The sequence below is a fragment of the Alosa sapidissima genome, chromosome 21 (genome assembly GCF_018492685.1).
Source record: "Alosa sapidissima isolate fAloSap1 chromosome 21, fAloSap1.pri, whole genome shotgun sequence".
Taxonomy (NCBI): Eukaryota; Metazoa; Chordata; class Actinopteri; order Clupeiformes; family Clupeidae; genus Alosa; species Alosa sapidissima.
This window is the reverse complement of record NC_055977.1, coordinates 29,741,216-29,762,086: the sequence shown is the minus strand read 5'-3', so window position 1 is coordinate 29,762,086 and position 20,871 is coordinate 29,741,216. Positions and strand designations below refer to the sequence as shown.

Below are 20,871 nucleotides of genomic sequence, written 5' to 3'. Positions count from 1 at the left end.
GACACAACTATAGTGTGTCCACACCAGTGGGGTTGGAGAACACTGCTATAAACACAAAGAGAAGAAGGAGTGTGGGAGAAAAGACATTTATTATCCCCAGGCACTGGGGCAGAGGTTTGGAGTGCTGTCAGAATATGGGACACAATGTTTACAAAAATGAAAAGGAACGATCACCAGTTACATCAGTAAACATGGGAGCCATCCCATAGAGATGTCCATCTGTCTGTCCCAGATCCACAAGTGCATGTCAGGCAGTCTTAAAGTATTGGCCTATTGTGTGTGTGTGTGTGTGTGTGTGTGTGTGTGTGTGTGTGTGTGTGTGTGTGTCACTTCACTTCACTGGCTCCCTTACGTGGTCTGGATGCTGTTCCCTTGTCCATTCTTCACTGTCTGACTAGCTGACAACGATGTGGATGTGGATGCCATGGCAACGCTCCTGTTCCCTCCTCTTCCTCGAGGTGCCCTGTGCGCTGACCGAGCACTGGACAGACTTGCAGCTCCCTGTGGTTCCTCTTCCTCCTCCTCCTCCTCGTCCTCCTCTACCTCATCATCGTCCTCGCCGGCCTCCGTGTCCTGGCTGGCGGAGTCAGTGCAGGTGGACGAGAGCGATGACAGCTTGTGACGCAGCTCTGCCTGAGTGGGCACCTGCAGCGTGATCTCGGTGGTGAAGGACTCCACGTCCGCGATCTGAGGTCAGAATAGACAGGTGAAGAGATGGGAAGATGGACAGGAAGCAGGAGACAAGCCTGCACCTACTGTAGGTTAAACTCATTTGGGCAGTTTCCAGTAAGAAAACATTTGTGTCTACTGAGACTGCTGATTTCACTCATTCGTCATGTGTGACTCACGTGACATTTGTGAATTGGGGTGGACAAAAATATGGGCATGGAACTCCTAACCCCATCGATCCCTGATAGTTTTCCCCTAAGTAGTTTGTTTTTAGAGGAAATGTAGCATCTCCTTGAACAGAAAACTGAATTAGAGCTGATTTCACAGAGATACTGTCTTCTGGATAATCAGATCAGAAGACTCGGCTAGAACCAGAGAGTCATGTGACTGTAGAAAGATGGGTGGCTGGAAGACCAGTGTGAGGCAAGCTCAGCTCCCACTAATGTTTTAACCCCTCTTGTGCCATGATTGGTTACAACCACAACTCCAGCGGTGTTATGAATTGAGAGGTCTGGGTTCCAGTATAGGTCTTTTTTAGAAATCTAGTAAGCCCAACCTTGAAGTAGACATAACAGACTTACTGATTCCAACCTAGTGTAGTTAGTGAGTCAATAGGCAATCAATACTGCCTGATTGCACTGCTTCCAACACAGGAATCCACAGGAATCCATCTTTTCTCAAGACTGAAAATGGGCTGTTCTTGTCTTCGCATCAGAATACATTGTACATCACATAGTCACAATACTAATCAGTTTAGTATGAGTAATTGGTCCAGCAAATTTGTAAAGGGTTGTGTTTATGTTTGTTCTGAGGACGTAATCACTGATTATGGGCCTATATGGTAAGAATATGGATGTAAACATACATTTTCAATGTGCAAACTAATGGTTCAGTAAAAATTACATTTCAAAGGCGCAGTATCAATGCAAAAAACCTAAAGGACACCCATGTCATACTGTTTCCATCAGCAACTGGGTATTCTGTATGCAAGAACAATTTCTAGCATCACATTCTGTAAGCTAATTACATCTGAGCACGATTAGAGCTAGTTCAAAAGTCGTGTCCTACCGAGCAGAGGTGAAGCAACACTGTTGTCCTCCCCTCCAGAGTTGAGAAAGACGTCGAGTGCCTCATGGTCTGATATGTCCATGAGGTCCATCTGCTCCAGCATGTCCACATTCACCTCCATAGATGACATGCTTCCTATTGGCTCTGCCCAGCACAAAGACAACACCACAACATCAACTCCTGTCATGTGACCAGCCCATAAGGCAACAGCAAGGATTTGAGTCCAGGAAATCCCCAACAACAATTTGTCCAAATAGAAAGGATTGGTAGAACTATTCTCCTTTTTTGAAAAAAAAAAAAAGACAAGAGTTCAGATGTATGTAAAGGGTGAGTAGATTCATGGATTAATTTCCTATTGAAATAGCTCACTAATGTTTAAGTGCCATTTTTGCTATATGGGACTGTATGTTTCCCTCTCTACTCGTGAGCTTAGCCAGCTACTGTAATACCACCCTCCTCCACTGCCAGATTAATGTGTACTGCTTACTAGCAAACACATATTTTAAAAAGAAAAAGAGAATACTCTGAAGATGAATAATATCACTTATGTCCGTCACAATTCTACAGACTGTACTATTTTGTAACTTATAGATTCTATTGGCCTTTCTTGTTTTCCAGCTGAGGTCATACACACACTTCATCAGAGCCACACAAATCTATCCACCTTTCAGCTTTAAACGTCCATCAGTGCTGAAGACGACTGTTCCTTGTTTCAGCATGTCACTCCACAGCCTCCATCTCTAAGAATCAGCCTGTGAGGCCTGAACCACATACAGGATGGGACCTTTCAGGTGTCCTGGAATCATGACCTTGTAGTTATAAGCTCAGCAGTGCAAATGCGCAAGCGCATGCATCACCAACACACACACAGACACACACACACACCAAGAGCAAAGCGGTGCTGTGGAGGTGAAGGAACATCGTACCTCAAGGTAGCGGGACAGCAGGGAGGGCAGGAAGGAAAGAGAGGGGAGCTGTTAGTGCCCTTCCTGCACACCCTCTCTCACACACCTCTCTCTCTCTCTCTCTCTCTCTCTCTCTCTCTCCTCTCCTCTCCTCTCTCTCTCTCTCTCTCTCTCTCTCTCCTCTCATCTCTCTCTCTCTCTCTCCTCTCTCTCTCTCTCTCTCTCTCCTCTCATCTCTCTCTCTCTCACACTCAGAGCTTTCATTTGGCCAGCAGACCTGAGATGTAGGGCACTGTAGAAATGAGTCACTTGAAGAACAGGAGTACTAGTTCATCTTTACGAGGGGAAGCAGTTTTTGAGTCTTTCCTTATTGTGTAAAATTGCTCTTCCTCTGCAAAGGTGTTTATTGGACATGCTTTTGTCTCCCCTCAATATTTATTGTCATGTGTTTCCTTTGGAATGTGATAGTACAGATTCTCTACTGCACTACTGTGATGTGGGTGAATGGTGGGAGCCATTGTTACTGAACTGTTTGATGGGACTGATTCATATTCAGAACAGGTGTGGCTGATTGGGAGTGCCTGAGACTTAAAGCACAAGAGAGAGACGCTGACGCCTGTGAGGGGGAGAGCACATGGCTACGGCTACGCGACACTCTTTAGGTGCAGGTGAGTGGCGCTCACAATTGTTAGGGATTGCCCGGTGAGAAAGACCGTAAATATTAGGGGGGCTTAGTTATTTCCTGTTGTTGCCTCCTGTAAAGGAGTAAGGGCCTTGGGCCTATGAGAGTGGACTAGCCACATCTGGTATCGATGTGGTGATTCCTGGCGTGGGGTGAGCGACTCTTGCTGACCCTTATCTGACACTGTTCAGTTTTTTTTCCCTGAGGATTAAGATAGACTCTCGAACTCAGACCCAGGGGGGATTGTTGCCGATCGACATTCTGTGTCTCTCTCTCTCTCTCTCTCTCTCTCTCCTCTCTCTCTCTCTCTCTCTCTCTCTCTCTCTCTCTCTCTCTTCTCTCTCTCTCTCTCTCTCCTCTCTCTCTCTCTCCTCTCTCTCTCTCTCTCTCATGAGAGAGAGAGAGAGAGTGTGCATGCCTATTTGAGTGTATTGCCATGGGGAGGGCAACAGTGATTGGTGGGGTAGCTGATTCCAGTGTATATATGGTTTCTGCTTCTGGTTGGGTGGCAGTGCTTACAGTGTGCTTTGATTAAGTGGTCTGCAGTGCCTCCTGTTTAGAGGGTTTTAGATTGTTGAGTGATTGGCAGTGTGCCAATATTAACTAAGTGTGTGACTTCAGTTTAATGAAGCCTGTGTTATTCCGAAATCTGGTCAATAAAGATAAAAAAAATCTTTCTACACATGCTGTTGTAGTGATCATTTTACAGTTTTTGCAAGGTCTTTAAACCCTACTTTTATTACACTACTATGATGTGTAAATGTTTAATGACCATTCTTGTATATTCATGTGTACTGCAGGCACTCTCAGGGCCTTTGGAGGAATGTGTTTCCTGCAGGTCTTCTGTTGTGACTATGCACACATGCATTGGCGTTGTTCCTCACCTCTCCTCTCAGTGATCTGCAGGTATCCAGTAGACAAGTACTGCTCCACATCCTGCTGGAACGCCTCCTCAAAGAACTTCTGCCTGTCCTTCAACTTCACCTGCTGCTGGAGCTCCGCCTCTGGGACCCTCTGAGCATGCTCGGAGTCCAGCTCCGCTGGGATGGGAGGAGGAACAGGAAGCAGGTGCACACATAGGGAGCAAAGGACAGGCAGAACAGATAGGAATCAGAGGGGAACAGCAATGGCACTGATTAAATATTCATCTCATGCCTATCTGTAAAGTAAACAACATGGTAATGATGTTTGTTCTGTATTAGAGCCCCACAAGGGAAATCTCTATCTGCTATGCAGAGGAAGACTCAGACAGCCTTTATTGACCAAACAAAACAATAAACCTGATAGACGGTATATGTGTTTCACTGTGCAACCCAGAAAAGAGTTGCTGCTTCCTTTAAATGAGGCTGGTACTGAAATGGAACTCTGCTCTCTGGCCTTGATGTTTGTTGTTGTTGTTGAAATAATCCACAATTAGCTGCCATGATCAGTGACTTCCTATTTTAAAGGTTTGTCATTTGCCTAGACTACAGTATTTCTAGTGTCATGCAGGAGAAGAAGAAAGAAAAGAGATGAGAGCTTTTTGCCTTAATCCTGCTCTTTAGAGTGAGTCAGTCTTGTTTGGGTGATTGGTCTGGACTGACAGACTGCATCTCAGCCTCTGGGAATATTCCATACCTGTCAGCTGTGTGTGTGTGTGTGTGTGTGTGTGTCTGCTTATGTGTGTTCCTTGTCTTATCAATCATGTTGAAGAGCAGGGAGAACTAACCTAGGGCACAATGTGACTAGCCGTGTGTGACTGTTTCCCCAAATCCCCTTGGAGGGGTGACTTACAAGAGCATATATTATGAGATGTACTACAAGCATGACTTGCGTGTGTGTGTGTTGGTGTTGGTATGCCTTGGTAGTGAGTTGATAGCACTGTGTGTGCAAAGCATGCATTTTCATTAGCAATGGAACTCTGTCATGTCTCATTTTATTAACGCCATTGGTCCTCCTAACGAGCTTCTCATCTATATGTTCCCCCTTCATCCCTCCATCCTCCTCCACACCACAGTATTCCCCCCTGAGGCACATGCACATTTACATGCACATGCACATGCACAGCACCACTCACATAGGAATATTGGTTATCTCACATCACATTTATCACAGTTTTGCAAAGGACGGATCTCTCCCTCTCTCTCCCTCTCTCTCTCTCTCTCTCCCTCTCTCTCTCTCTCTCTCCTCTCTCTCTCTCTCTCTCTCTCTCTCTCTCTCTCTCTCTCTCAACTCTCTCTTTCTCTCTTATCTCTCTCTGATGTTGGAGCATATTAGTTGCACCGATAGCAGGGGATATCACACACACACACACACAGGCTAATACGACCCCAGTAGGAAATGATTAAAGCCGTTGCTTTGTATGTCCTGAAGACCATTAAGTTTCTCCTTTCCATCCCCATGTCCCTGGGTCTCGTTTGTTATATTGTTAGTCATCACTCAGTGTTGTCATTAGGTAACACACAGCAGCCCAGAGGCCATCAGCATATTCCATACACCATACACACATTCACATAAGAGGCTAGTGCCTTGAGTTATACACCGCGTTTTGGAAATCTGATTAATCTCTATTAGGAATTTATTCCATGCACCATTGTGCTGTGAGTGAGAGTGTGTGTGTGTGTGTGTGTGTGTGTGTGTGAGAGGGAGGGAGGGAGAGAGAGAGAGAGAGAGAGAGAGTGCATTGCACACACAGACTAAAACAACCACACACACACACACACACACACACACACACACACACACACACACACACAAAGCCCTTTGAAGAGCACCAAAGGCTGGGACAGCAGCCAGACCATCCAAGACCACATCTGGACCCATCTGGACCTCTCAGTGGCGTGGGGTGTCAGCTCAACAAACATCCCCCAAAGGATTAGCCAGCTTGCCTAGAATAGAGCATTTGTGAGGGGATGGATGAGTGTATGTGCATCCAGGGGACAACGTCCTGCACACTTTGTATGGTATGGTTTCCAACCGCTGATGATGCTTGCGGCCATGTGATGAGTGAATGCTGTCTACTAGGAGATTGTCTTGTTCTTTGATGTGAAACCAAACCAGAGTGCTAGTAAACTGTTCTGTAGTTTTTTTCCCAGAGTGTTGTAATTAGCTGGAGAAGTGGGAGTAGATTTACATGTCATTTTTACCTAGCCCATTTTCCTGAAGTGCTTCATCCAGTAAGACTTTGCTATATATATTTATTTTTTTTAACTCTCATCCTAATTGCAGAGACCATGTGTGGATGGCAATTTAGTGCAGCTGTAGTGGTGAGAATGCTGAGTTGAAGAGAAGAGATGAGCGCTAGATATGCAGTCCCCTGGCCGTCTCTGCACTCAGTGCTACTCTGTCCTCTCTACTCAGACACGGCGGTGAGGTGAGGATAATTCAGTTGCCTTGTGTTTGTCGATTGCACAACCGTTTAAGCCACGGGCCAGGTGGAATGTGCTAAATGAAATGATCCCACAACAGCAGAATTAACCAGGCTCTGACGACAATCTCCTGCCTCTGCAATTTAACAAGGATTAGTTTAATTCATTTATTTTGTGCATCATCCAAACAGTGGATGAGTGATTACCGGAGGGCTGTCATCCAAATCATGTGAGCTATTTCTATCCAGGCTGGAGCTCTGTCTGTGGCCATGTGTGTTCGTCACCTGGATCATCTAAACCACCTCACCAACTGGTATTGACCATGAATGTCCCTGTTCTAGCAATAATCATCAGATTTGTATGTTCAGAGCTGTACACTTAAAGGACATAGACTTGTGACACTCCATCATCATCATCATCATCATCCTCATCCTTCTCATCAGTTTTGTAACAATATGGTGCCTTAAAGTGTGGTAGTTTTATACATTTTCTGTTTGATTCCAACATCTGATTGGCTGATGAGATTTTAGAAACCAGAGGGCCCAGATAAGTTACATGGATGCTATGTTATGTGAATTGAGTTGATTGACTTATCAGTCAGATAGGGCAGCCCCATTGGATCCTGGTGTGTGATGTGTGCACATGCAGGAGAGGGAAGCTTAAGCTGTCTGAAACAGAAGATTTGATTTGGTACAGGATCAGAGCTGCGTGTCTGAGATCAGGCCTTTAACATTCTGTTTGGCAAACAGAAACATGAAACAGAAAGAGTCAGGAGGGATGCATCTAAGAGCTGGTTTCTTGTTTTTCTGTGCCTTACTGTCTCATTAGTCCTTATGAGTGTGTGTGTGTGTGTGTGTGGGTGTGTGTGTGCACTCTACTTCGGTGTGGTACGTGGGAGTGTGAACCTGCAGGCGGCCTGAGTCACACACTGCCCCAGTCTCAACCAATCAGCATCCAATGTGACAAAACGGGTCAAACGCACAGGCTACAGACTCCGGGAGAAGGAATTCCCTCCTGACTTCTTTTCTCCATATGCAATATTCCATTCTTCATGTTAAACAGTGATGCATATCAGACAATATAACAGACTCGTATTAAATAGTGATGCATATGATATTCCATTCTTCATTTTAAAGTGCATATCAGACAATCAAACAGACTCATATTTGTGAAAAATGAGAAGGTTTTCATAACTAGCTTCCTGTCTCTCTCAATGTCATTTCAAACAAGTTAATGTAATTTAGCTGGAAATCCTATTTAAAGACAAAACCATTAATGACCACATACGTTAAGACAAAACATTATATTGTGATTGGATTACCGGGTTATGACAACATGTTTATATTGATAGAGAGGACTTAAAAATTAGTTGTTCAAATTGTTCAAATGGCTGTAGAGAGACAAAAGCTCTGATCAGCCCATGCGTGTGTATACCAAAGATGGTTTTATCCTTGGTAGTGGATATATGCAAGAGTTCAAGAGTATGTGACAAAGTGACAACATTCAAATTTCAAAACGAAAACTACTGCCTGTGTGTCAGTAGTAGTTGTGTAGGCTATGTGGTCAGTTGCATAAGATATGATAATGATATCCTCATTTATGGGCTGCACGTGTGATAACTTAGTTGTGTTCAGAAGCCAGGCCAAACCCAAACCAACAAGTCAAAAGGAGAGCAAATGGAAAGTAGTCAGCAGGAAGCTATGATGCTTACATTTTTCAGAAGAACATTTTACATTTTTAAATATAAAAACACAAACACACTTTGCCCATTTTAGCTGCCCTCAAAGCCTGCATTTAGCTCAGACATACATGTGATTTGCTCCTCCCCCTCAATAGCTGTCAAAACTATCTTTTGGTGTCCCCATCTGCAACGATGACCAAAATCGTTTTAGGATAGTGTCACCCACAAATGGTTAAAAAAAAAAAACATTCTAAAAGTTGCCAGTGATGAGTCCAATGTAACTCCCATAGAACACCAGCGAAGATCTGAAATAACTATTGAGAGGAGACACACAGCAGTTACTTAAATACGCCGTGAACAAAAATACTTTCTTTACTACAAAGTGGAATAAAGGATTGTGGAGGAACAAACTATTTTGTTCCTCCAAGTTTTTCTTTTATTGTGCCCACATTTTTCGTCATTGTATTTAGCTTACTCATGGTTGTTGTACTCATGTAATCAATTACCATTTCATTGAAAGGTCTTCCTCATTGTTAATTCCTGCAATCGTTGCAATACCATCAGGCTTCAGTCATTTCATTTTCAGAGCCTCTCCTTCAGTGCAACATGAACGTCATGCTAGAAACATATGGGATTGCATGCCTTATCTTTTCTCAGAAATGTAAGAAGTAAGGTAGACCGTGGAATAGTCAATGGGTAACCAGGCAACGGAGGCACCATTCTGTTGTTCCTCATCTTTCCACAACTCAAGGCCACATAGTGCATTCATCACTCTGCTTCTACCTTCAACAGAATACAATAAAAACATACACACATGCCGTCGTCTTCATTCACCACCATAGTCTCCATTTATATTGTCTTTACTCTGCCCCATGAACCAGATCCATACCTGTAATTATTCAGGCACAGGGTCAGCCCAACACATAAGGCTGTTAGACCAACCAGATATAGGCCTATTGGGATTTATCATCAAAAAGTGAATATGAAAATATACCTATACAATATAGATATCAGTCAAGAAATATCTTGTTCAACACAATCTGCTTAGACAAGCTGTCACTGCCATACAAGTACCTTGGAGATTACTTGCAAACATTTTATACACAGTTGTTACCAAGCAACAACTGAGGTAGCCCACTCAAGGACAACACAGAGCCTGCACACAAACTTAAGCATATGCTGTGGACAGTCACCCTCGTCCACCCCCCCCCCCCCCCCCCCCCCCCCCCCGCCATCTCTCTCTCTAAAATATTTCTAAAGTATGTTTTCCATTCTGTACAGTTCTAATTCTTATTAGACGTCCGAATTTGATCTAAAACTTTTCAGAGTTTTCGAGGGAGAGGGGCCACACAAGTGATTACACTGCTCTTATATTGTTGGTTACAAAAAATGAAGCACCAAGGCAGTTCGCGTTATTCACATCCATGGGTCTCATCTTTGTGATGAATCATCAGTTTGTGGGCCACCGAGGCTAAGGAAACTAATTGCGTTTATGTTTACACTGCCATTTTCACAGCAAGCCCACAGAGCTTTGACACCGTTATCTGTCAGGTTTTGTAGGTTCAGCTCTTCAGCTGAATCCAAATGAGGCCTATGACAGCCAAGTAGGGGTGAGTGTTTGATAAGAAGACTGTTCATGTCCAACAAATAGAAATATGCTCTGCTGCAACCCTCAAACAAATATGATTCCTTTAAATACCATTCGATCTTGGTGACCACTTGGGTCAAAATCTAGTGTCTTTTACCATCCACCAGAACAACTGGGCAATTTCCTAGATGAGCTGGACACCCTGCTATCTTCCATCTCTGATTATCACTTGGTGATAAACATCCAATTAGACAATCCTAACTCTGTGGACTTCTTGTTCCTGATACATTTTGAGTTTCAACAGGTTTGCAGCCCTCCAATTCACAAAGCTGGCAAAGAGCTTGATCTCCTTCTCGCTCAAGACTGTGCCACAGATACCCTGACGGTTACTCCCCTGCACCTCTCTGATCGTTATGTAATTCTCCTCAGTGTGTGTCTCTCTGAACAACTCTCTGTTCTTCCACCCATGGTTTCCTTCCGCCACAACCTCTGCAACCTGTCTCCCTTCCATTTCTCCTCTCTAGTTGCCTCTGCACTGCCAACACCCAGAGTCCTAGCACACTCTTCTCCAGAGGTTAATGATGCCACAGAATGTCTCTGCTCCACACTGAGCTCTTGTCTGGATAGCCTGTGTCCTCTATCCACCAGACCTGCTCAACCTAACCAGTTTCACCCATGGCTGAACGATAACCCCAGAATCTTACACACTGACCTCAGAGCTGCTGAGAGAAAATGGCAGAACACTAAAAGACCTACAATTACTGAAGTTAGTAGTCACTACTATTCTGCTTCTCATCCAGTGTCACTGCTGCAAAGAAAGATCCACAGAGCCACTGACACCCAGAAACTATTTTGGACCTTCAAAAATCTACTCAGCCCCAATTTGTACCAGTCCAACTACATGTCCCTCTCTGTCTCCTCAGACTAAAGGCACAACAACCCAACATACAGCATTTATACGGCACATCCTCAGTCTCCCTTGATTAATGGTGCAGCATTTCCTTCATGCACCCCTGTCACTGAGAGTGAGATGGTGTCTAGACTCCTAACATGTAACTGTTCTATGAAATGCCTGCTAGACTGCATTGCAACAAGCCTCCAAGCCTTATCTCCTACCATCACGCCAGCAATCACACATGTGATAAATGCTTCACTAGCTTCTGGTATATTTCCTACAGAACTTTAACTGGCTCGGCTAACACCGTTGCTCACTCCCACTCATGTGGAGAACTATCGGCTGGTCTCACTCCTCCCATTCCTATTAAAAGGGTCAGTTTCCTGGTCAGGTCACAGAATTCCTCTCACAGAAAGACCTCATTGATCCTAATCAATCCAGCTTTAAAAGTGGTCACTCCACTGAAACGGCTCTGTTGTCTTTGACAGAGGCAATCAGCCAGAGAAGCAGCCCGGTCCTCGGGACTCATCTTGCCCAACTTATCAGCTGCCTTTGACACAGTCAACCACCACATCCTACTAGCCATACCCTTAAACATGGGCATCACAGGCAAAGTGCACACCCCTGGTTTGAATCCTACCTCACTGGGTGATCATTCAATGTTCAGTATCTTGCCTAGAACAACCGTCTGCATCTCATTGCCTCTCCACATAGGGTGCCCCAAGGCTCAGTGCTGGGGCCCCTTCTCTTTGTTATGTCTGCTTGCATTCTTCTCGTATCACTTCTAAGCAGTTGATACCCAATCTCTATCTGTTGTTCCTGCCTGACAACCCCACAGTCTCTTCATGGATCTAGGATTGTTTCTCTGACACATCCATCCTTGTTCCAACTTGAAACTTGGGTTTCAGTGTTTGATGACCAGCTGAGCTGTTCTGTTGCCTCTTTCACCCTGGACAGCTCTTGGTACAGACCATGGTCATGTCTCACCTCGACTACTGTGACGTTTTCCCAACGGTCCTCCTGGCTTGTGCTATGAAACCGCTACAGCTGGTTCAGAATGCAGGGGCTGATTTTCAAACAACCAAAAAAGGGCACATAACATGTTCCCCCACTGTTATGTTGCTTCGTCTACTTTACCTCCTTCTCCTTTTACCACTGTCTCCTTGGATTTCAAATTCACTAGTACTTTAGCACTGTCATCCTGCTAGTAGTATTATTGCTAAGGACTCCTTTACAATGTAGCTTGAATGTTAACCCTCATTTCCTGAGTTGCTTTGGATAAAAGCGTCTGCTAAATGAATAAATGTAAATGTAACAGTCCGCACTCAGCATTGACAGCAATCTTTGAAATAAGCACCATTCTGTCAGAGGCAGTCAGTTCTGCAACCTGAGTGTCTGCAGTCTTTCACCAGGGCTAGCCGTCACCTGATATCAGCAAGTAACATGCTATACAAATTAAGAAAAGGCCTATTGCATGACTGTGCTGAAACCCACAGCATGTTAGCTTGCAGTTGACCTGCTCGTTGCCATGATTCAAAAAGAATGAAGCATACTCAAGCACTCACCACTTTCTCTCCATATTATGCACACTGACACTCCTAAGATCTGTCCCCATCTCTTGAGGCAGCGTACGTCCTCAAGAGATACAGTAAGCGTACACTACTCTCTTTCAATCAATTAAAAATAGCTGTAATTTGATAAAGCTTTTGGACAGGAGTCTAAGGAGTGTCAAACTAGGATGTCTTAAATTATTCTTTCACAACCAAAAGTAGAATTAGACTTACAAAAATCTTATGGCTCCTAAACTTGAGACACAGAAGAAGACACTAAAAGACCAATCAGGTCATTACTACAGATTAAAGGAATACTACTCAAGAGAATATGACAACATGTGATTTAGACGGACCAAACCGAACACTCCATTTTTAGAGTGTGCTTTCATTTGATGAAAACTGCCTGCATCCCCCAGCCAGACAGGCTGCGGCGGTGGAGTCCAGACTGCTTTGTGTTAGACTGAATATCAGATGTCTGTCCAGCACAGGCTCTATTTATAGCCTTATCAATACCAATTTGGCTCCATGCAATGTCAGGTAACCAATACCCACAGAGAGGCCGATACATTTAGCCCACAAAGCTTTCAGTGTGATCTCTGAGTGGAGTTCATCTACCAAATGGAAAGGGCGGGGGGGCAGTACACTGAATCTATGCTATGCTGAAGATCTTCCCTCTCTGGCTGGTTTGCCTGCAACACATCTTAGAGGAAAAGTCATTTCTTTTACAGTCACAGACTTTACATTACAAGTCTTCTATTCTCACTTGGAATTCAGCAACATGTACATTTCATCTCTCTGCAGTTCGTCTCATGCTAACAACTGCATTGCCTCTTCATATCCTGAAGAATCCCTTCATATTTTCAGTCTCAAAATAATTATTGCTCTATTCAATCATGATTTGCATCTAAAGATAAATATTTTAGCTTTAACTTGCATCGAACTGACAAGAATCAATCTTCTCTTCCTGTCAGAATTTAAAAGTCGCCTTGTTGACACTCTACTCTAGCCCCTTCATCAAATAGAGATATACTCAACAGGAACATATTTCTAAACTAACCTTCCAAATCCTTGGCCAGTCCAGAGAAAAAGAATGGAAACGCTTACTGGATGAAAAGCCATTTTGCTCTGAATAGAGATACAATGAAAGGGGGAGGGGGGAAAGAAGGGAAATGACATGCATAATTCACCAGGTTAATTAAAGCTCCACTGAGAGAGAGTGTGTGTGTGTGTGTGTGTGTGTGTGTGTGTGTGTGTGTGTGCGTGTGTGCGGACAGCTCCACTGGGAGCTATTTCATCCCCAGAACAGCAGAGAGCAGGGCGAGGATGCCTCCTTTAATGAGACATGTGAGGATTATTGTGTGAGTGTGCACATGTGTGCTTTTATTTATCAGGATGAACTACTGGTCAAGGCTGAGATATGAGGTCCAGGAAAAAGTTATAAATTATAAAAAATATTTTATTCCTACACATTAGGCAGTTGGAGGAGTGGAGGGTGGAGCCTTTAGCTGTAACCCTGTCCTTCATCTGTCAGACAGATGTGGCAAAACAAGGACATCCATCAGCCATTCAATCCCTCCCGTAGAACATTTGGCCTTGCTTTTTTCCACTGACTCCTTGAAGTGACACTCAAAGTAAAGCAACATAGATTCATGTAAGTAATTGCATTGAACAGAGCATCCCAAGCCCCTGTAATAGTTGTTTGACCAACAGAGTTAAGGTTATTGAACCGATTCCATTTTGAATTATTTTAACCTTGGTGCTATCTAGTGAACCAGCCAGCATTTCCACAAGTTTTGAATGGAACAGAGGGAGTTGCATGCATACAGTAGGAGATAATGATATGACCGTGGTGCAATTCAAACCAGTAGAAACAAGACTTTATAAGCTTAGCTGTGTAATGCTAGTTAATTACTTTAACAATAGAAGCTCTTGGTCTGCTAGCAGTTTTGACTATGCGCCTGATAAGAGTGATATGACCCCTGAAGGATCATTCCTTCGTACACAGGGACAGAAAAAGTATCGGCAGACAAAATCACATGTGGGACCAGCTGACCAGAACCATCTGCCACTTTACTGTGTTTTGGGTCGCAGTCCAGTCATTCAGTTCAGTTCTATTTCCTATCCTGTCTCACATGACAAAAGAGACATGACCATGATGGATGGACAGGTCAGTGTGGGCTACTGTGTGACCTCGCTGTGCCCTGGACTCTTTCATCCGGTGGCCAATCTGTGACACCGAATGAAAGGATTTCTTCCTCCATCAAGGCCCATATTGTGAATGTCCATCTTGGTCTATGTCTGCTCTAGGCTGTGGCTAGAGCTGTATCACTCACACCTGTGTTCTGCAGTGGTAGCCATTACTTAATTAATAAAGCCATTGACCTGGTGAAGAGCCCAGTGCTCTATCTCTCTTTCTCTCTCTCTGTCTCTCTCGATCCCTCTCTTCTGTGCGTGTGTGCGTGTGCATGTGTGTGTGCGTGTGCATGTGTGTATGTGTGCCAGTGCCACACAAGCTTCTGGCTACCGTTCTCATCTTTAATTCCTCTCTCTCTCTCTCTCTCTCTCTCTGCCTCCCATGTTGATAGCACATCCATTCTCTCCCCCTGCCTTTCCTTTGTGAGATTACTGAGTGGGGTCTTGGCACAATATCCACCTGTGAATGTCCCTCTGCAGAGCAGGAAAAGGAGTCAGTCACTGCTCTCTTTGATCTCCACTATTCTCCTGATTCCCTCCGCAATCCGAGTCTCTGCTGCCCATGTCTTTGCCTTGCCTTGCCTTGCCTATGGACTTCTACAGTTCATGATGCTGGGGTGACCTAATTAAGGCAAACTAGTTATGGGTCTGAGATACAATATAATAACAGAATACCCATCCCCCACCAGAAGTTAGATAGCTTCAAGCCATATTTCTTAACACCACATAGGCATTCATTTATGGTAGTTACCTACCAGTACAGACAAAGCAGTACTAACAACAGTCTTGCCTAATGTAAGCATGCTTTGTCTCCAGAACAGCAGCAATAAAAAGCACTGCTGCTAACATAAGTCTATAAACTAGTGTGCATAATTATACCCTGTATTCATATTTTTAAAAGTCTATATCTATTTCTCAGTGGCTTCTTTTGCTATCCATCTTTACAGAGACTGCATGAGTCTGTAAAAGGCCACTTCAGATCCGTAGGGGTTTACAAGGCAGACAGCAAGAGAACGATCTGTAGAGCAGAGGGCTGCAGAGCGGGAGGGAGAGGAGAGGAGGAGGAGGAGGAGAGGAAGAAAAGAGGAGGATGAGAGGAGAAGGGAGGAGGAGGAGTGGAGAGAAGGCGTTTTTCATTTTTGTCCAACCCTGTTTCTTGCTTTTTTTGACTGAACATTATGTAATTGCACCACTGTGTAGGGACAAGTGTGGGTGAATTTGTGTGTGAATTTGTGTGTGTGTGTGTGTGTGTGTGTGAGAGAGAGAGCGAGAGAGAGACTTTTTGTATTGTTTTGCTTCTACTTGTCTGTAGTGGGATAAGCCAAACCTGTGTTCTTATCGGGTAAGATAATGTAGATACGTTGTGTGTGTGTGTGTGTGTGTGTGTGTGTGTGTGTGTGTGTTGCTATCAGCTTTTCCTCTCAGTCTCTCTGTCTCTGAATGAAGAGGATTTGTGGTCATTGTGGACCAGACAGGGGAAAGAAATCTGTCAGCCATCAAATGGCTTTGGGCCCATAGAGCATGCAAAGCTAATTACAGAAGAGTGGAACAAACCCGGCTGAAACAGATGGATGACTCATGAGATGGTGAGCTACTTGATGGAAGACCAACAGGAACTCTGTGTATCTGTGCTGTGTGTATGGGGGGGGTGACACTGGATCTAGTCGTGTTGCATCATCCATGACTGTATAAACATGCCAACGTCAAACTCATTTTCAGCCAGCCATGCTGTGCTGACTTCCTGGTCACACTGAGGTCTGTAAGAGAGATGCATCATGGGTGAATGCCAGGTCTGTGATTGGACAGCTGCACTTCAATGAGTGTGACATCAGGGCAGACATGATGAAACATCCTCTCACATAGCTGCACAGCCGAACTTGGGAAATTGTTTTGCAGTTTCACCTCTTCGCCTCACTTACAAGCAACTTCACTCTTTATTCATTTACCTGCCTATGGGGCATCCATGGAACAGCACACATGGAAGTCTGAACACAAACGCACAGACACAAACACACTGTCCAGAGGCAAAGATACAGATACACAACCATACTATTGTTGCCACCTGTCCAGTATGTTCCTGCCTTAGGAAACTGTTTTGCAATTTTGTAGGCCTATCATTGTTTTTCTGAGTATAACATATACTGTAAGAAGTCAATCTGGTCTATTACATGGTTCTTGAAATGTTTAGGTCTAGACCTAGCATGCCAGGCAATTGCTGCTTTTTAGAAAACGGGCAAAAGGACAATTGTAAACATATAAGGCTAATCACCACTTAATCAATCAATCAATCACTAAGCACACACACACACACACACACACACACACACACACACACACACACACATAAAAATACACTTATCATGGAACCAGCAGTACATTATAGAAAAAAAATCCTGATCTCCCTTATCAACCTACCACAGTACTTCTTAACTCTCTACCTGCCTGAAATAGCTAAGGGAAGTGTTGAAGGGGAAAGAAAAGAAGAGAGAGAGAGAGAGAGAGAGAGAAGGCTGTCAGAAGAGATTTCTTCATTAATGCAGCAGAAAAGCTAATCACAGCTGTGATGTGCTGATTTAAATAAGAATTAATATTTAATGCTTCCTCAAGTCAACCCCATACTCAAGGCAAAGCTTTTATGTCACGGGACAGAGAGTGGAAGGCACCTGCTTCAGGAGGACAGGCAGGGGACAATAAGAGGACAAAAGACACAGACAGAGAGAATAGGATTCCATTTTTATGACACGGATGGTCAGATCCGATAGACTAAGAGATGATTACAAGACAGAGTGGACAGGTGGATGTCCATATACAAAATGCTTTCCAAATAACCAGCTGGCTGCTCATAAGCAATGTTCAGCAGTATAGATTAATAAACCACCTGAAAGACATGACAAAGAAAATATGCAGAAAAGTCTTGCCATATGCTACAAGGCATCATTCCACACTATCACTGGAGACTTTGTGCACATGGCTGTCTCTGCTGATACAGCAGCGCACAATATTTACATAAAGAAGATAAAGTGACTAGAAGTGCCAACACAATGTGTTTGTGTTTTGTTTATAATATACACATTTGCAATCTAATATTAACCTTTTTACCAAAAGAGCACACACACAACCTGTTAGAAGCCAGCTCAGCGTGCATGAGAGAGCTAAAGAGGTAGGGTCGTGGGAGGAGGACTGTAATTAATGCAAAACATTTGCCTTTAAAAACACTGACTCTCTCTCTCTCTCGCTATCTCTCTCTTAAGCACTTAAGCACATTTATGGGTGATGCTTCTTCCACTCCAGCACAGGATTATAGTTACTATCTGAGTCACAACCACAGCAGATGCCAGGTGTAGAAAGGGGAGGTGACATATTAAACAAAAGGCGAAAAGCAGAGGGGGGAGAAAGGTGGACTGAAGTGGACAGAGAGGTTTGTAACAATAATGAAAGCAATAAAGAGGAAGCTATGTCAGTGTACAATATTAGATCAATGTGTCAACTCAGGCACCCTCCCAGGGTTCATTAGGTGTGTGTGTGTCTGTCTGTCTGTCTGTCTTTTTCTCTCTCTCTCTCTCTCTCTCTCTCTCTCTCTCTCTCTCTCTCTCTCTCTCTCTCTCTCTCTCTCACTCTCTTTCACCCGCCATGCGCATTTGGTCCCTCCCAATGTTGACTCCATGGCTACAGCCTTGGCTTAAAGAAAGCAATTTCGTAGGAGGCCATGAAAAGTCCTGGAAATTTCATTCAATGTCTTTGAACAGCCACGGAAAGGTTTTGAAATGTTTTCAGTGAAAATGAGTGGGAACCCTGAACTTGCCAGAATATTAAGATAATAACATTGATTGTTTTCAAAATGTGTTTTGATCAAAATTATCAAAACTGGAGGATAGGCAGAATGCCATATCTGCCCTCAGACCAGCTTTCTATGTGGGAGGTCTCAGCTTTTACTCTCATTTTCTACTTTTATTATTTTTGAGTAATTTCACACTGCTTGGGCCAATGATTGAATACTCTAAAAACTACCTTGGATGTTGACATTTTATGAACCCATGAATGAGCAAGAGTTTATATAGGTCATCATAATATGCTTATGATCCAAACAATCAAATAGTTAGGCCTACTTAAACTGTCTTGTATAAAGTTGTCAATCAAATTGCCAAACCAACATGTGCTCTCCATGTTTGGGCAAATGCAAAACTATCTCTTTGATTGTCTGTCTGTCTGTCTGTCTGCAATAACAAACAGTCAAACTACATTGATGTCTGATTCCCACCAAAATACAGTGCACTGCATCTCACATCACACGTCTATCAGAATTTGTGTGTGTGTGTGTGTGTGTGTGTGTATTTCTGTGTGTGTGTGTGTGTGTATGTGTGCGTGTCTGTGTGTCTGTGTGTTTGTTTGTTTGTTATGGGGAAGAAGGGGGTTCTAGGAGGAGGTTGAGTTATCTCCAGTAGAAAAAGAGAATACAGAAGCTGTAAAAATGCTACACACACACAAACACACTCCACCTAATATGACCACCAATATTGTCTGCCTGCCAATACATGCAGACACATAGATAAATGCAGACCCATACAATCATCTGTGTAGTATGCCAGCATCAGAACCAGACTAATCAGATTGGATGGTCATTCAGAGGCATCTATGCTCTGGTTAGTGCAGCAAGGCAACAGATGTGCTGGTGACACACACACACACACACACAAACATAGTATTGGATAGATCTTATAACATCTGTAGAGAAAAACAAACTGATCCAAAGGAACTGAGTTCGAGTTCAGGTGTCACACTTCTATCTGTAAACACACCTTTTCCCCATAAACACACACACACACACACACATACACACACACACACACACACACATAATCTGGCCCCTCAGTGGGACACCACTGCACAAAATACACATTACGTTTTTCACCAGATTCGTGGTTCAAAAAATCATGGACAGAAAGATGAAAAGCAAGAGAGGATTCTGATGACAGAACTGAGAGCCATCCATGCACCCAGAGCCATGTCTACCAGCCCTGTTTGAATTTCCCCTGGGGATCAATAAGGTATCTATCTATCTATCGGTACAACACACAGAGCCATGCCTACCAGCCCTGTACAACACACAGAGCCATGCCTACCAGTTAAACAGCCCTGTGTACACCACACCACACAGCAGAGGCAGCAGGAGATACAGAGCATTAAAAGGAAGAAAAGGAGGCACCTACAGGAGTTCCTCTTGCTGCTGTCTTTGGAGCCTGGCGTGGACATCCCGCGCTGGGGTACGGGCAGGAGTGCCGAGCTGGACGTGCTCTCACTGGGACTGCCCACAGCAGAGGAGGCTGCAGGGTGGCTCTCTCTCCGTGTGTGTGTGTGTGTGTGTGTGTGTGTTGCACGGAAGGGGTCCTGTTCACAGAGCAGCCCACCCACCAGTCCTCCCGCCAGCAATCAGACAACCGGAGCTACATACACTCGTGCCGCATACACACACGCTCTCTCACACACACACACTCTCTCACACACGCGCTCTCTCACACACGCTCCATCAGACAAACCCAGACACAGTCATACATGCTCCTGCACACATAAACAGACAAAGCTTACCCCACACACCTATTTGCACACACTCTCAGTCCCACACTCACACAGACAGACAGGCTTCAATTCAAACTCTTACACAGAGGCTTAGACTCCCATTCACACACGCGCACACACACACACACACGCAAACACACACACACACACACACACACACAAAGATGACCTCACGCTGTCAGGTGCAATGGTAACAGGTTTGCCGTGAAAATGCCAGAGAGCACCAAAGCCTTCACCGTAACGAGCACACATTCATACACACACACACGCTCGGTCTGTTTGCTCTGTGGAGAGACTGAGAGAGCGGAGAGGTTGAGGAGGCTGGGGATGTACCACTCACAGCTTGTAGCTGGGGGGAGACTCACCACTGCCTAGTTAAGCAAAGCACAGGTATATGCATGCATACATTTGTGTGTGTGTATCTGGGTGTGTGCATGAAAAACAGGAGTGAAAGGAAGAGAGAGAGAGAGAGATGAATAAGAGTAGAGAAAAAGCAAAGGGCAGATAGGGAGGCTGACATAGATGTGGAGGGAGGGCCATACTGAGAGTCTCTCCTGCCTCTATTCCATCATGCTACAGTCTAATCACATCACAATGGCCAATAATCTCATTCCAGCCGTGCAGACTTGACAAGCAGCACAGTGCAGATCACTGCTCTGTGTGACAGGGGCATGGACTCACACTCAAATATGAACACACACACACACACACACACA

At 44.2% G+C, this 20,871-nt stretch overlaps 1 protein-coding gene across 1 annotated transcript; it reads right to left on the bottom strand.

Annotated features, from left to right (window-relative positions):
- Positions 1-80: 80 nt before the first annotated feature.
- Positions 81-20,170, bottom strand: dtnbp1b (dystrobrevin binding protein 1b). The gene is made up of 5 exons (XM_042076812.1): positions 19,789-20,170; positions 4,209-4,364; positions 1,737-1,881; positions 309-685; positions 81-274 (listed from the first exon to the last, which is right to left on the bottom strand). The coding sequence occupies exons 1-4, from the start codon at positions 19,829-19,831 to the stop codon at positions 349-351; spliced, it is 681 nt and encodes a 226-aa protein (XP_041932746.1). The 5' UTR covers positions 19,832-20,170; the 3' UTR covers positions 81-274; positions 309-348.
- Positions 20,171-20,871: the final 701 nt, after the last annotated feature.

What these genes read in the sequence shown, in the direction of transcription:
- dtnbp1b (XM_042076812.1), bottom strand. Translation starts at nt 19,831, where the DNA reads ATGTCCACGCCAGGCTCCAAAGACAGCAGCAAGAGGAACTCCT. An exon ending in GCAGATCACTGAGAGGAGAG is followed by an intron (nt 1,882 to 4,208) that starts GTGAGGAACAAC and finishes TGTGCTGGGCAG; the next exon opens with AGCCAATAGGAAGCATGTCA. An exon ending in GTTGCTTCACCTCTGCTCGG is followed by an intron (nt 686 to 1,736) that starts TAGGACACGACT and finishes CTGACCTCAGAT; the next exon opens with CGCGGACGTGGAGTCCTTCA.